This window comes from Macaca thibetana, chromosome 6, assembly GCF_024542745.1.
Source record: "Macaca thibetana thibetana isolate TM-01 chromosome 6, ASM2454274v1, whole genome shotgun sequence".
NCBI lineage: Eukaryota > Metazoa > Chordata > Mammalia > Primates > Cercopithecidae > Macaca > Macaca thibetana.
The window spans coordinates 31,745,040-31,761,813 of NC_065583.1; the positions used below are offsets into that span (position 1 = coordinate 31,745,040).

The following is a 16,774-nucleotide window of genomic DNA, read 5'->3' on the forward strand; positions in this document are numbered from 1 at the left end:
TTCCTCATCCTTTCTCTAACCTGAGTTAACATCTACCAGTGTCTGGAACACTGAAGTGTGAGAACGTCCAGGGCTCCTTCTAGAACCCTAACCTAGCTGGATCTCCAGAGGCAGTGCCCAGGACACCAGCTACAAAGGCTGTGGGAGGAGCGGGAAGAGATACTGGAAGTTGATTGAACTCACTATCCTCCACCACAGCTGAAGGCTGCAGCCCCAACAGACACCTGGGGCAGATTTGGGGGCATGTGAAGAAATACCTTGACACAAGGCCGTTGACTTTTAGATCTGAGGCCTGCCTGGCGCCAGGCGCTCCCTTCCTTCTGGGTGTCAGAGCTTGACGTTGGGTAGGATGTGGCCAGGAGGAGCTTCTGCAGCTGAGGGAAAAGCAGAGAGGACAGGAGCCGGGGCTGAGCCAGAGGACATGGACTGCATGGCCAGCCCCTCAGGACTGACCTTGGGCATCACAGGACCACAGGGAGAACATGGGGTGGGCATTCCATGACCTGAGATGATGATCCCAAGATACTAGGTGCAGATGGCAGATTGTCTAACAATCCCGAACACACATAAGTATCCTAATAACATACAATTCCTTTTCAGAGTTAATAACCCCAGGGAAGAGCTATGACTTTGAAAAACTCAAGCAGGTCTTGGGTAATGTCTGTCTATTCTACTGTTAAAATATTATGATACAGTTTTATTGGGACATTCTAAGTGCACACACGCACACACACAATCTGGAAGGTTAGGTACCAAAATGATTCTCTGGTGTGGGATTCTAGCTGATTTCCCTTTTGTTATTTTTGTTTATTCGTATACCTGTAAAAATTAATTTCTTAAATTAAGTAAGGTAATACTTGTAAATGGTAAAAAAAAAAAAAAAAAAAAAAAAAAAAAGACACATTGCAAATACTAAAGGGCAGACAATTAAAAGCAAGTCTCTCTCTTGCCCAAAGTCCCTTTCTCCCTCCTAGAGGCAACTCCACTAACTACTTTCCGGTGAACCTACCATGAGGCGGGCTTTCATTATACAAGAATATATATGTAGTCATTACCTCCAACCCACCCTGTTGTTTTGTTTGTTTTTTTTGAGATGCAGTCTCTGTCACCCAGGCTGGAGTGCAGTGGCAGGATCTCGGCTCACTGCAACCTCCACCTCCCGGGTTCAAGCGATTCTCCTGCCTCAGCCTCCCAAGTAGCTGGGATTACAGGTGCCCGCCACCACACCCAGCTAATTTTTGTATTTTCAGTAGAGATGGGGTTTTACCATGTTGGCCAGGCTGGTCTCAAACTAGTGACTTTAAGCGATCGCCTCGGCCCCCCAAAGTGCTGGGATTACAGGAGTGAGCCATTGTGCCTGGCCCTACCCTGTTGTTTTTACACAAGTGGAAGACTACACTTAAGCTTGTTTGGCTTTTTTTTTTCTATAAAAATTGTAAAAGCTCTTGTGCTTCTGCACCCTGAGGGCAGGTACACAGTGTACCTGAGCTGAGAGAGCAGAAAGTTGAATACATTTGGATTTTCCACCGGAGATCCTAGCCAAGCTTGAGAGCAAACTGAGAAAGATCATGAGATTTTAGTACCGCACGGAGAGTTTTCCTGAGGGACATGCCACCCCAAGTCACTCCAACAAGGAATGCCAAAGGCCCAGGAGCCAGAGAAAAGGCCACTCCACACTCTTGAGGAGCCACAGGATCCTGGCCACCTCACCTACACCCCAAACCAGCACCCACACGTTTGTGACTTTTCGATGGGAAAGGATCCTAGGACTGGGGGAGAGACCTCATTCTAGCCTGGCTCAGGCCCAGTGCACTGTGAGAGCCTTGATTCCTCCATTGGTATAATGAGCAGGGGCAGGGAGACTACATGGCTGGATTAAAACCTCTTTTTTTGACTCTAAGAATATGACAGAAGTTGCTGACCTCAGAAAATCACACAGACACACAGAGGTCCACGGGTCCTTACAAGTCTATTGGTGGACTCTCTGGGATCCATGGCCCGACCTAAGGTCCAGATGACTTCTCAGGGCCTTTTTGTTTTGTTTGCTTTTTGTCTTTGAAAGAGATGGGGTCTTGCTCTGTCACCCAGGCTCGAATGCAGTATCATGATCCTAGCTCACTGTGGCCTCACACTCCTGGGTTTAGGCAATCCTCCTACCACAGCCTCCAGAGTAGCTGGGACTACAGGCACATGCCACCATACTGGGCTAATTAAATAAAAAAACCCCAAAAATCATAGAGCTGGATCTTCCTATGTTGTCAAGGCTGGTCTCAAACTCCTGGCTTCAAGGGATCCTCCCACTCAGCCTCCCAAAGTGTTGGGATTACAGGTATGAGCCACTGTGCCCGACCCCTCAGGGCCTTTCCAGGTGTCTGTCGGTATGCAGGGAGTCTAGACAGCAAGTCTGTTTCCTGTGTGCCTCGCACGATGGCTGAAACAGAGGCACTCAATAAGCGTGTAGGGAATGAAGGTAATCTAAGGCATGGGTGGGAAACAACCTTTGACCAGCAGGGGTCGCACTTTGCCTCTTTAAGGTTTGGTCCCTCTCCAAAGGCCCCATGCAGAAATGGCACTAGAATGCTTGTTAACACTCATGGTTGCACCAGAAGTATTAGTTCATATTTACTGAGCAATTCTATGTGCCAGGCACTGTTCTAAGTGCTTCATGTGTATTATCTGCTGTAATCCTCCTAATAGCCTTTGACATAGGCACTATTATTAACCCCACTTTATAGATCAGGCAGCTGAGGCTTAGAGAGGTTCAGGATAAGTGCCTAAGGAACATACAAGTACTAAATGGCAGGGCTGGGATTCAAACCTAGGTGCTTCGATTCCAGTCTGAGAGGAAGCAGAACCCCCTCTCGGCAGGAGCCATAATGTGGGACTGAACATATTCTGTGCCTGGCATGGTGGGCGCTTCACACTGCTTTGGGGAACTTGAAGGCAGTGGGAAGGAACGGAAAGGGTCCTAGACTAGGAGTGAATACCTGAGTTCTAGTCTTTCCTGGCACACTGACTTGCTGTGTGACCAGTGGAGATACCTTCCCCACTCTGGGCCACAATTTTCCCAGAATTGGGCTTGAGGGTCACCAAGGGCCTTTCTAGCTCAAACTCTCCATAACCTAAGAACTCTCCCGGCTCAAACAGGCTCTGATTTTCTAGCTGAGTCCTGCCAGCCTCCAAGAGCTACAGCACCAAGGGAGGGGACCAAGACAGGCTGAGCAAAGCTGGACTTCACACTCTAGGACAGCTCAGCTTTGGGCGCTCTCAGCCTGGATTAAGAGCAACTGCTTCCAGTAACTTCTGAGTTCCAGACTCCTTTGAAAATCTGATAAAATCTGATCTTCTCCCTAGAAAGCTGCTATTCCATGTGCACCTTTCCACATTCCATACACATAGTCACACAGCATTTAACTTCTGCTAGTGGAAGTGTAAACCAGTCCAACCTCTTTGGAGGGCAATCTGGAAGTATCTGCTTAAACTGGAAAATCACAGATCCATAGACCCAGGAATTTCATTTCTAAGAATCTGTCCACTTACATGTCACAAAGGCCTGTGTAGGAACAGTTACTGCGCCACTGCTTGTAATGAGGAAGAAGTTGAAACAACACAAATACCCAACAGGGGAACCAGCCCATCCCTACCAAGGAACATAACACAGCCAACACAAAGAATGCAACAGAGCTCTACATGCTCATCTGGAAGAGCTTCCAAGACACACAGTTAACCGTGAAAGCAAGGTGCAGAGCCCTGTCTAATGTAGACTCCCTTTTGTAGTAAAATCTTTTAAAAGGTAGAAGAGGAAAGTCACATAACAGATCAGTAACCATGGTTACCTCTGGGACAGGAACAAGCAACAGAGAGAGGCCTAAGGAGGTTTTGCTTTTAACTGTCCACTTCTACTATCTGGATTTTTACCATGTGTGTGCAATCTTCAGGAAAATGTTTTGCAGCAATTTCAAGGATTTAACACATAACTAGGTCAATCCCTAAAGTACCAAAGAGCGTAGAGAATACAGGTGACGCCTCTGTTGTTAGTTCCTCTGTCTAGGTGGGAAAGGTTAAGCCCAGGGGGCCTCACACCTTCAGCCCAGGCTCTCTGCGGTGATCAATATTGCCAGTGATGCATAGAGTCCCCTGCAGGGCTGGAGTGGATTGCTCTGCAACCCATGCCCTGAACCAGAAACCTAATCCCAGGCTGCAACCATCACTTCTGCTATAAGTAGGTTCTCACCAGTGAGAGCTCATCCACCTCAGGGGCTGGGGCCGAGGGCTTCTCCGGAACAGGGCTAGGGGGCGCAGATGAGGGGGCAGGCGAAGCTGAGGTGCATGATAGAGCGTCTCCACCATCCAGGGCTGGGAAGGCAGCCAGACCCACGTCATCTTCAGGGATGTCATCCAGGGTCTTGGTGAGCTCTGCCAGGAGGGCCTCGTTCTCACTGTCAATCTGGAGTGAGGAGGGCGGGAGGACCAGAAAGGCAGATGGGGAGATGGTTAGTCACCACCTTAGACTCATTCTCCACGGTGGACACCAGCTCTGCCCAGCCGGTTGGCCCACCATCACCCTCCTGCCATACCTTCCCCTCAGCCGCCCCCCACCCCCAGCAGAGCTGCTCAGTATTCCTGGCATAGCAGATGCCCAATAAATGTGTTATTGACTCCAAGAATCCCAGAATTTTATGGACAGACAGCAGGTGATAATGGAAAGGGCCCTGCCTGGGAGTCCCACTTTTGGCTCTGCTGCTTATCAGTATGTGACCTGGGCACAAAGTTGTCCACCTGAGCGACACCTGCCTCCCCGACCAAGGACAGAGGCTGGCCTACCACACTGGTAGCAGCAACCTGTTGCAGCCCCTCAGACCCTGGGGTCCAGGCAGTGTGAAGGCCAGAAGCTTCAGGGTTCAACTATGACAATAATAACCACAGCAGTGACAAGGCAGCTATCATTTCTCTGCAGGTTCCCAGAGCTTACTCTCCTCATTCACTCCTGAGGAAGTAGCAAGTATGGTGATTAGACACTCAGGCTCTGGAGCTGGGGCTGGACCCCAGGTCCCATACTTAGCAACTCTGGGCCCTTAGGCAAGTTAGTTTTCTGATCTATCAAGTGGGATAACACACAGCACACATTTCCTAAGGTTACAGCTGAGGACTAGATGAGTAAACTTAGGTAAGATGCTTAGAAAATGGTGCCTGGCACAAAATAAGCACTTGCTACTGTGATGACTGTAACTGCTACCACTACCACTGCTAGTGCTGCTACTGTTACACGATTTCTGCCAGGACGATGATGATGATGGTGGTGGTGATGGTAGTAACTGCCCCCTGCACTCTTTTCTCCCTTCCCTCCCTTTCCCGGTGGCTACTCTGTGCCTGGCTTCATGCTGGACGATGGTGATAAACAGCACGCAGAGACTGACATGCCCGGCTCCCATGGAGCTTACCCTCCAGTAGAGGACGGGGTGAAACTAACAAACAAGATCATTCCAGAGCGTGAGAAAGGCTAGAAGAAAATAAAAAGAAGCCATGATGGAGAAAAAGAATGTGGCGAGGACTTACAGGCTCTTCAGGGTGGTCCCAGATGCCTTCTCTGAGCAGCTGATACTTAAAAGTAGGCTTGAAAGACACGAGCCAGGTAAAGTGTTAAGGAGGGGAGACCCAGGAAAAGGGAAACCCCAATCAAAGGCCAGGGGCACAGCACTTGGCTGAAGAGAGTAGAAAGGCTCTGTCAAGCTCAGGGAGGCCTCACAGCAACCTCGCCCAGGGGCGCACGATTCTGATCTCCTTTTTGCAGTTGAAGACACAGAGGCTCCTGGAGGCTCAGCAACTTGTCAGGGCTCACGTAGCAAATAACATCCAGAGCCAGGACTTGGACAGCAAGAGTGCCCCACGCACAGATGAACCATAAGGAGGGTCAGCGTGCACACCCCCAGCCCACAGGCCCCCATGCCCAGAGGCCTGGTGCCGAGAGCATGTGGTTTCTAGGTGAGGCACCGAGTGCCTCATTTAGTAAGGCCTGGTCCCTGGGCTGTTCTGGCAGCAGGCACATTCTGTCACATGACGCCTCCTCCGGCACTCTTTCCCATCCCAGGTCAGGCTGTTTATCCTTTCTGCAGGAAGTTCATCTGAAATACACATCTCGTGACGGCCTTTTGGCTGCACTAAATCTGTTCCAGGCCTTACAGCCGGAGCAGCAGCTGAGAAGTTCGAAGGGGGAACACGGGGAGAGAACAAACACGTTTGTAATTTTTAGAACAGAGCTAAGAATAAAAGAAAGGTCAAAAGAAGATTTTGGTTGGGCCTGACCCAAGCCCTGGGGACGGAGGCCCGAGGGTAGATCAGGGCCTGAGGACTCTGGCTTTAGAACGCAGGGGGGCTCACTGGCTGCTCCCCACCCTATCCACAAGTCTCCTTCAACCCTCAGGCCAGACTCCCAACCCTGTCCAGCTCAGAACCATCTGTCCAGCTTGATGGGGAGTTAAGACCCTAGAACCTGGAGCTCAGTGACCACTCTTGGGGTTCTGCCATCAAACGGTGATCTTAGGCAAGTCGTTTCCCTCCTCTATGCCTTGCTCCTTTCCCTGTGAAATGGGAAGACATGATCCCTGGCCAGCCTCCCTCCCTGGGCTCCCAGAAGGCCAAGTCTGGAAGCAGTAATGAGAGTGCTTTGTAGAGTGCTTAGGCCCCTAAGCTCAATGCCTGGGACATGGGAGGCACCAAGGCAGATTTACTGAATGAAAGAATGAATGAACCAAACAATGAACAATGGTGGGAGGCTAAGTTCAGTGTCTCAAAGACCAGATTCTAGAGGGAAGTCATTCAGAGATGACATCATCAGCACTGCGTGAACTGAGAATTCTCACTCTTTCCCAGGGATAGTACCAACGGCCAGAGATATTGTGAATTATTACAAATGTCAGAGCTGGAAGGGCTCTCAGGAACCATGTAGAGAAGAGAGATTTCAAACGCATGGCACACACGCTACTGCTGCCCTGTATTGCTAACGGCCTCTTCCTTCCATGCCAGCATTTTTCCTGATGCAGGGCTTCAGGTGACAACTGCCAATCAATCACAGTTGGCACTCACAAGGAAACCTATCTGCCATTATTTTTTGGGGGGCGTGGTGGCAGGGGAGGAAGAAAGCCCCAGGAAAGAGATCTTTCAAGGTCACACAGTGAGTCAGGGGTAGGACTAAGGACTAGAACCCAGGACTTAGAAAGCCAACACTGACTTAGTGAGTGCCGGTCATGGTGCTGAAATGAGTCCAAAATGGCAAAGACCTCAAGAAGTACCCATCAAGTTGGGTAAAAGCAAAAGTCTTCCCCTTCTCCCCACCTCTCCCCACCCCACTCCACTGAAACAGCCAGGTGGGGCTGGAGGCCCTGAGCCCGACTAGGAGGAGCAGCCAACCCTGCCCACGCTGGTCACTGCTTTCTCCAGCCATCCATCCCAGGGAGCTGCGCCACCCCTCTCCTCTTCCCCAGGCCCATTAGCTCGGCTCTCCCTGCTCAGCATAGAAACAGAGTGCAAATTAATGGAGAGTTAATCAGCTGAGGAAGGGATATTAATAGACTCAGCCCCACCCCCAGTCTTCCTGAGCTGATCTCAAGCAGGAGGAGAAGGAGCCTTCAAGAAATCTGAGGGAAAAGGCTTCATTTTGAGGACCTAGAGTGGCTTGAAGAAACGTCACGGAACAGAATGTAGGCCACCAGGGCAGAAAGAAGACTCAGAGATCGCTACTATCCAGGGGGCTTAAATTGAGGTTCAAGAAACCCAGGAAATTGGCTACCTCCCTCCCATTTTTCTGGGAGTAGGTCCAGACCCAGTGACTCTTTTCCTGTAGCCTCAACAGATTGATTTGTCCGTGTTCCTTCCTCATTCCTCACATGGGGAAACGGAGGCCCAAACAAAGGGAGCTACTCATCCACGGACACACAGCAAATTGTTGCACAACAACCAAACACCTGCCTTACTCTAGAAATATTTACTAAGGGCCTGTCATGTCCCATCCCTAAGGACTCTGGGACATGCAGAGAAATGGAAGCAACGTTCCCATCCCGGAGGAGGTGTCAACCCTTGCAACTGTAGCTTGTTCTCCACTCTCCCAGTTTGTTTCCATAACAATGGTGCCATTTAATTGTTAACAGAGCTTGGCACGGGCAGCAAGGCTCCATGATTCCCATTGTTCCCATAAAGAAACTGTCCAAGTTAGTGCCAGAAAGGGGACTAGAACCTATGGCTCCTAGATCCCAGCTCAAGGTTTTTGGAATGGGTCAGTTTAATCAGTTCCTTCATTCAACACCTATGAATTGAGTCCTTACAATGTGCAAGGGCCCCAGAGATGAATAAAGTGTTGTTTGTCCCCGAGGATCTTGCAGTCTGAAGGACACACATGCGTGCAAGAGATGGGAGCCCATGAGCGGGACTAAGTGACCAACTGCCTTAGGAAGAGGCATCATGAGAGCTGGGTGTCGAAGGATTCATTCAGTGCATGACTGTTAAGCCCTGACAAAGTGCCCGGCACTGTGCAGAGCCCTGGGAATACAACAAAGAACAATGCAGACACAGCCCACATTCAGAGTTTCCGATGGGCAGGGAGCAGAGGGTGGGGACAGGCCCCAGTCACATGCACAGAGGGTGCACCGGTGAGCAATGGATAGAGCTAGCCTAATCTCAGGAGAGCTGGTGGAGTGTGCAGCCCATGAAAGGGAGAGGGGCTGGAAGGGCAGAGCTCAGCCAGATGTGAGGACTGTTTTCCTTGCAGGGCTGGGGCCGCACCAAGCTTACTTGTGCCTGAAAGCACTAGTAGGACCTCATCAGAGGCTTGCCGGTGGGTCTGGCCATTATCTGAGTAGGTGGGGGGCCTATATAGTCTTGGTGGGGATGGTCTTCAGGGAGCATCCAAACCCCTTTCACTCATGAGTTCTCTGCAACCTAAAAGCATTTTCTGGAGTTGGCCCCCTAAGAGGAAAGGTGCAATATGGCAAAGGAGTTGTCCCCATTGTTCAAGCAAGAAAATGGAGGTCTCTGGTTGGAGCCAAAACTGCAGTTTGGTTCTGGTAATTCCTCACTGGGTTGGCAAAGGGGTTCAGTGTAGCGGTGAGGGGTGTGGGTTCCTAGATTACAATCTTTGCCTGGATCCTTACTAGCTGTTTGACCTTGGGCGAGTTACTCAACCTTCCTGAGCTTCCCTTTCCTTGTCTGTAAAACCAATTATTAGGAGTACACAACTGATAGCTCCCCTTCCTCAGAGAGGCCTTTCCCGACCACTCAGTCCACAGTCCCTTCTCTATTTCCTTTTTGCCCTTATCACAAGTGACTACTGTTTGTTCACATGTTTACAGACTGTAAAGTCCTCTGATGAACACAGTGCCTGACACATAGGGGGCTCGGTAAACATTTCTAGAAGGATGATAAAATCCATCAGGAGGACGCTTGGAAAGGACGCTTGCAGCACACCACCTTGGTGTTCAGCACGCGTGATGTTATTGTTGTTATTGTTATTATATTGCCAGATAGGCACAGGGAGCTATGGCTTCTGCCCCTGATCTTTACGAGGGAGAAAATTCCAAGAAAAGAATCATGAATCTGAATGTGTCCATCACCCAGCTAAATACGGCCAATCTAATTTCATCTATTACCTTCTAGGCCGCACACTCCCACCCACACATGCAAATCCATGCAGAGCTTGCTTTCTTCTGAAGCAAACCCCAGACATCATATTATTCCGTAAGAGGCCTTCTTACAGGAAATGCTAGCCATTACATGCCCCTGAGGCTCAGCGCTGGAGCACCAGGGCTGGAGAGGCACATGCATAGTGGTTCTTGGCACTGCCTCTTATTAAAGAACCTCTAGGCTTCAGCTGAAAAAGGGAGATAATTGTATTTACAACTGAGAGTTGTTAAGAAATTTAAATGAATTAATATACACAAACAGGGACAGCCCCCCACAGAACAGCTGCTCAATAAATGCCAGTCATCTCATTATGGTATCATCATGGTCATAAAGTCCTGGCTCTGGAGGCAAGAAGACTAGGTTTGAGTCCAGTTCAGCTACTCACTAGGTTAATTGCCCTAGGCACAGGACTTAACTTTTCCAAGCCTCATTTTCCTTATCTGTAAAATGGGAAAATACTGGAGCCTGTCTTGCAGGGTGGGGACGAGGATTGGATGAGATAATGTAGGGAACAGAGGACCTGGACCTCTGTGGCACACAAAGGGGCTTAGTTCTGCTCGGGAGGCCTAGAGAGCAGTTCATCTCACCCTTACTTCCCGGAGGTGATACAGCAAGGGCCAAGTGAGGCGTGTGAGCTGCGCCAGATCAGGGGCCGATCCAGCACAAGAAACCGGGGCCCAACAGCTCTGGTGGGTGAGGGGACTTCCCGGCATGAGCAAGTGCAGGAGAGGGCAGAGCAAGGCAGAGCCGGGATTTTGAGGACAGAGAGGCCTGACAGGGTGGGAGGAGGGGAGACTGGAGAGGGCATACCTGGAAGAGCTCGGAGTCATCGGGGCTGTACTGGTTGGGTTCAGTCTCTGAGTTCTCTGGGCACCACTGCAGCTCCCCAAAGCAGGTGGCCGAGTCAAAGTCGCTGGCATCCAGCTGGGAGAGGTCGAGTTCTGGAAAGTCAGCATAGAGTTGCTCCTCCCCGGACCCTCCACCCTGAGGAGACAGGAAGGAAAGAGGTGGATCAGAGCTGAGGCTGGCTAGACCCAAGCAGGCGCCCTCTCAATAATGATGCAGCCAATCTGGATCCGTGGCCAAGGCCCGATTTTGCCAAATGACCAAGAAATGAGAAGATCAGCTCCACCCCTTGGTAGAATCTTCTGGTAGCTAAGCTAGGCCCCAACAGTACAAACCCCCCTGCTGCTCTCCCCTCTGCACTCCTCTACATCCCTCAAGGCCCTACCCACATACATCTCTGTCCTCTTACCAGAACTGTTTTGTTGAAAACTTTATTAGAGACTGTAAATGAGGAGCTAATCCTTTACACATATGTCCCCACTTATAAGTGGACTTCTTGAAGCTAACAATGCCTCTATATTAATAATGAAACAAAAACAGCAATGATAATGACTGACACTAATGTGTGACTACTAGGTTCTGAAGAAACACTCATCCATGTTCCCAGGGATTTTATAGGAATATATGTAATGTCTAAAATTACATATATGATGGAATATATGATGGAACATATATGATGAACATAAAATTACATATATGATATAATATGATGGAACACCAATCAGTAGACAATATGTAAATAAAGTCATAAAACACCCGTATCATGGGCCGAGCATGGTGGCTCATGCCTGTAATCCCAATACTTTGAGAGACCAAGGTGGGCAGATCATTCGAGGCCAGGGGTTCAAGACCAGCCTGGCCAACATGGCGAAACCCTGTCTTTACTAAAAATACACAAATTAGCCAGGTGTGGTGGTGCATGCCTGTAATCTCAGTTACTTGGGAGACTGAGGCATGAGAATCGCTTAAGTCCGGGAGGCGGAGGTTGCAGTGAGCTGAGATCATGCCACTGCACTCCAGCCTGGGTGACAGATGGAAACTGTCTCAAAAAGCCAAAAACAAACAAAACAAAACAAAACAAAAACAAAAACAAAAACAAACAAACAAAACACCCATATCATGAAATACTACAGTGCTGTTGAAAAGAATGAGGAAGATCTGTGTGTTCTCCAAGACACATTAAATAAAAAACAAAGTTGTAGAATATCAGCATGTAAAATAGAACCCCACATGTGTAAAAAAAAATAGAAATCAAGCCGTATATTTCTCTATGTAGCACAGCATGTATGCAAACACACCGGAAAAGATCTAGAAGGTCATAAACCCACCTAACAGCAGTGAGTGGGGGAGAAAGGAGCCACAGGTGACTCGGATAGCAGCATTGCCTGAATCAGTGGTTCTCAAAGTGTAGTCTCAGACGGGCGGCACTAGAATCACCTGGAAACCAGGTATGTGGGAAATAATATAAATTCTCAGGCCTACTCCCAGAGCTACTGAATCAGAAGGCAATCAATTTCTCACCCTGGTCTCCCAAGTTTAACGGTCATCAATAGAAAAGCTGCCCTACAGATTCAGAAAGAGCCTGAGTTGGGGGGCTGACACAGAAACAGAAGGGCCTGGTGATGTTCTGTTGGCCCTGGGGCCTGGCAGAACTGAGTCGAGATCCCCATTCACCAGCTGTGGACTTTGGGCAAGTCCCTTCATCTGTACAACGTGGACAACAACAATATGGGCCTTCTATGTTAAGATTAAAAGAGGCAATGTGGTTATAGCCTGGCCTAGTAACTGCTCAATAAATGTCAGCTAAGAGTAATATAACAAATGATAATAATAATGATGAAACAATGGTGTTTCATGGTAGGCTGAGAGGAGCGGAAACTGTCTCGGAGAACAAAAAGAGGCATATGTGACACTTAAGAGAAATAGGTTTTCCCCAGACCTTTTCCTTAATTGTTCCCACTTACTAGGCCTCATAAATTATGAATAAATGTATATTATTAGCTCAACTTGACACAGGAAAAAGGCTTTTATCCAAATTTGGGTCAAATGTCTTAATTGGCGTTTTGCAAAAATCCTGCCTACACAGGCGGCACCAGGCCCAGGTCCTCTCAAGCGGCCGGCCCCCTGCCCTCAAGCAGGCAGCAAGGTGTCCAGCAAGTCTGCCTCTGAGAGCACAGCTCCACCACCCTGCCCACCCTGCCTATTCTTTCTCCAATCCACATGTATTCCACAATCCTCATTACTGAGAGCCCAGTCACTCTGAGCCAGGCACTGTGATGGTGGGTGGGGAAGGACGACATTAAACAAATAATCACACAAACAAAACATGTGATTCTAAATCATGACTCTCCAGAGAAGAGCAGAATGCTTCTGAACCTGACTGGGAATCTGAAGGTGAGAGGGACACAGGTGCTTCCTCAATCTCTGGGTCCCCCAGGTACCCCCGTCCCCGCAAGCCCAACTGTCATGCCCCCCAACTACAAATCACCAGCACTCAATGGCTGCCCCTGCTGCGGGAACTCAGGTGGATTCTCTCCGCTGCCTCTTGAGAGCTTCTTTCTCCTTCGTGCCCAAGCAGACTGTGGGGATGCAGCCGGGGTCCTGTTCTACATAGATAATTGGTTTGTTTCTTGTTTTGGGCCATTTCTAGTAAGTCCGCAATACGTGCGTACAAGTCTTGTTTGGACATATGTCTTTACTTCTCTTGGGTAAATACCTAGGAGTGAAACTGTTGGGCCATATGGTAAGTGTGTGTATAAGTTTATAAAACAGAAAATTGTTTTCCACAGTGAGAGAACACTCACTTTGTACATTCCCATCAGCTGTACGAGTGTTGCACCCTCTCCAACACTTGGTATTGTCAGTCACTTATTTAGCCATTCTAGTGGGCATGTCCAGTGCTACTATGAGCCAGGCACTGTGTTATATAAGACTCAGCTCCTTCCTCCCTGAGTTGACATCTTAGTGAGGGAAGAAAACACATAAATATTTCATTCTAGACTGAGTTAGTGCTATGAAGGAGAAACAAACAAGGTGCACTGATGGAAGATAACAGGAAGCAAAATCTATCATTTTACCCTTTTTATTTTTAGAGACAGTCTCCTGCTCTGTTGCCCAAGCTGGAATACAACATGGCTTGATCACGAATCACTGTAGCCTCAACCTCCTACGTTCAAGCGATCCTTCCACCTCAGCCTCCTAAGTAGCTGGGACCACAGGTGTGTACCACCACACCCGGCTAATTTTTCTTTTTTAATTTTTTGTAGAGACAGGGGTCTATGTTGCCCAGGCTTGTCTCATCCTGCCTCAGCCCCACAAAGTGCTGGGATTACAAGTGTCAGCCACTGTGCCCAGCCCAGAATCTAAACCAGATGGAATGTCAGGAAAAACTTATTGAAGGAGAAGTCAGGCAGTGGAAGAGGTGGGAAGAGGACTGCAGGCAGAGGGACCGTCAGAGGCAAAGACCCCAGTGGGGACTGAGCCCAAGGCATAAGGCGCTGAGGTCAGTGAGACTGCAGCTTGGTGACTAGGGGTGGGGGATGAAGAAAATGGGAAAAGATGACACTAGGAAGGCTGGTGGAGGCTGGATCAGGTAGGGATCGGAAAAGGATTTGGGTTTTACCCTAAGTGTGATGGGGGTAGGACTGGCATAGAAGCCGGGAGATGGTTTAATAGCTGTTGTAGCCATCCAGGAGGGGACAGGTGGTGGGTCAGGGAGGTACATCTCAGACACCATCTAGGGACTGTGGGACAGAAGGGAGGGCCAAAAGCAGAAACACAGGTTGCTAGGCAGCTAGGGCCTCCCAGGCCAGCAAAGCCCGCAGCAATAAGTTCTTGGGTGAGCTCTATGTTCCAGATCTCCCTCTCTCCAGTAACTCAGAGCAGACAGCTTTGTAGGGCTTGCTTCTTAGAAACAGCTTTAGAACCAGAGTCCCAGAATCCCAGACTAGCCAGGAACCCGCAGCTCTGAGGTTGTCCAGGTAAGTCATGGTGAACAATCTGGGAGGCAGAGGTCCCTCCAAAAACCAGACAAAAGCTATGGACATTTTTCCCCACAAGATGCAGGTATGCGCACGAAATGTACCTTAACTTTTAGAACTTCATAGAACTAGCTTAAGAACTCCTGACCTAGCTGGTCTATCTCCTTCACTTTGCAAATATGGAAACTGAGACCCAAAGAGGATAATGGATTTGCTTGGGGTCATCCGGTGAGTGTCCTTCCCTCGAAACCATACCATCTCCTTTACAAAATGTCCACAAAATGGCTGTGATGGCTGCACTTATTGATTGCCCATAGCAGCTCAACATACTCAAAGTGTACCCAGCACATAAAAACAAAGAAACCTCAGCTTCGCGGCCTTGTCAATTAGGCTAAGACCACTCTCTAGCTAAAAACCATTAAGCAACGCATTAAGAGTGATTTCTCTGGCCATCTCCATATTTAGAGGCTTTTGAAGGAGTGCTTCCAGTGGCCCAGTTCTTTTTGAAAGGTCTGAATTAAGGCCTTCTTGTCCTGTCCCGGGAGCCTTCTACAGGCCTTGCCAGTGGAGCTGGGAGGTCGAAGCACATCCTTACTAGATGCCAAGGCCCATGCTAGTGCCTTCTATACATGCTCTCACCAGTCTTAAATCAACCTAGCAGGGTGGGTGCTACCATCCCCATGTCAGCAAGTCATTTAAATTAGGTTACTAGGGCCAGGCACAGTGGTTCACGCCTGTAATCCCAGCACTTTGGGAGGCCGAAGTGGGCAGATCACTTGAGGTCAGGAGTTTGAGATCAGCCTGGCCAACATGGTGAAAACCAATTTCTACTAAAAATACAAAAATTAACTAGGTGTGGCGGCAGCTGCCTATAATTCCAGCTACTCAGGAGGCTGAGGCATGGATGGCAATGGATGCAGTGAGCCGAGATCACGCCACTGCACTCCAGCCTGGGTGACAGAGCAAGACTCAGTCTCAAATAAATAAATAAATTGTAAGTAAGTAAGTAAGTAAATAAATAAATAAATAAATTAGGTTGCTAGGGCTTCCATAACAAAGGACCACAACGGGGTGGTAGCTTAAACAACAGATGTCTGAGATTCAGGTGTCTGCGGGAATGGTTCCTTCTGAGAGTCTGTTCCAGGCCTTTCTCCTTGGCTTGTAGATGACCATTTTCTCCTTGTTTTTCCATGTTTTCTTCCCTCTATGCGTGTCTGTCTCTGTGCCTAAATTCCCCCTTTTGATAAGGACACTAGCCATACTGGATGGGGGCCCACCCTAATGACCTCATTTTAACTTATCTCTGTGAAGACCCTAGCTCCAAGGAGGTCACATTCTGAGGCACTGCGGGTTTAGGGCTTCAGCACACCTTTTTTGGGAGGATACAATTCAACCGTAACTCCCAGGGTCCCAAAGGGGTGAAGCTGGGATTCAAACCCAAGTCTCTTCTCTCCCTATGAAGCCAGGACCCTCATCCATCACCCTGCTTCTGAAAGTGAGAAGGAATATTCAAGACCATTCATTCCCATCTACAGATGGGGAAATGGAGCTTGAGGCAAGGGTTGGGGATGGCCCAAGTCATACGGCAAGTTTGTGGCTGAGCCAGGACAGACCTGGGACCGAACACACTGAACAGGAGGCTCGTGTGTGCGGCCTCTCTGGCCCCTCTCTGTGCCTGCTCACCCCCTGCCGTGTGCCCCCCTTCTCCAGCAACACCACACCGCTTATCTGAAAGGACTGTGGCTGCCCCGAGCCAGGGAGATAAATGGCCCTGGCCATGGATTAATGGGGTTTCATCCAGACTCACAGAAGTGGCTTCATTGGAAGCTTGTGAATCTTGCCAGAAATTGATTCCCTGCTTAAGAAAGAATGCATCTTCAGGAAAAATTGGTGGTTCTACGTTCCTGGCTATAATCAGCAAATCGCCTAGCACAGTGCCTGGTCCAGAGCAGATTTTCAGAACTACTGAGTGGGAAGGAAGCTCGAGGAGGTGGGGCGGAGGGGTGGCTGCAGTGACAGCCTGGGTTCTGGGTCTGTGAGGACTCACTCTGCATCCTTCATTGGGTCACCTCCCCCTCTCTGGTCCTCACTGCCCTCTCTGGAAAAGAGAACATAAAACCAGATAGGCCTTCTGGACACCCCCTGCTCAAGCGTTTGATATAATTCTGTACTTATCAAATTTCTGAGATCCATATAGGCTTTGGGGAAACAGGCAGAACTCAGCATTTAATGAACAAATAAAGGAATGTATGTGTGAATGACTTTCCAGAGGGGAG

General features: G+C 49.0%; 1 protein-coding gene across 3 annotated transcripts in view; it reads right to left on the reverse strand.

The window, feature by feature from the left end:
• Positions 1-16,774, reverse strand: part of PPARGC1B (PPARG coactivator 1 beta) — a 124,559-nt gene that overhangs the window by 23,813 nt on the left and 83,972 nt on the right. For 2 of the 3 annotated variants that reach the window (XM_050793630.1, XM_050793632.1), the window contains exons 2-4: positions 10,483-10,656; positions 4,235-4,447; positions 258-374 (exon numbers count right to left, since the gene is read on the reverse strand). In XM_050793630.1, coding sequence (XP_050649587.1) covers positions 258-374; positions 4,235-4,447; positions 10,483-10,656 — 504 coding nt within the window. The remainder of the gene's footprint in view (positions 1-257; positions 375-4,234; positions 4,448-10,482; positions 10,657-16,774) is intronic. The other variant, XM_050793631.1, reaches the window with a different exon arrangement.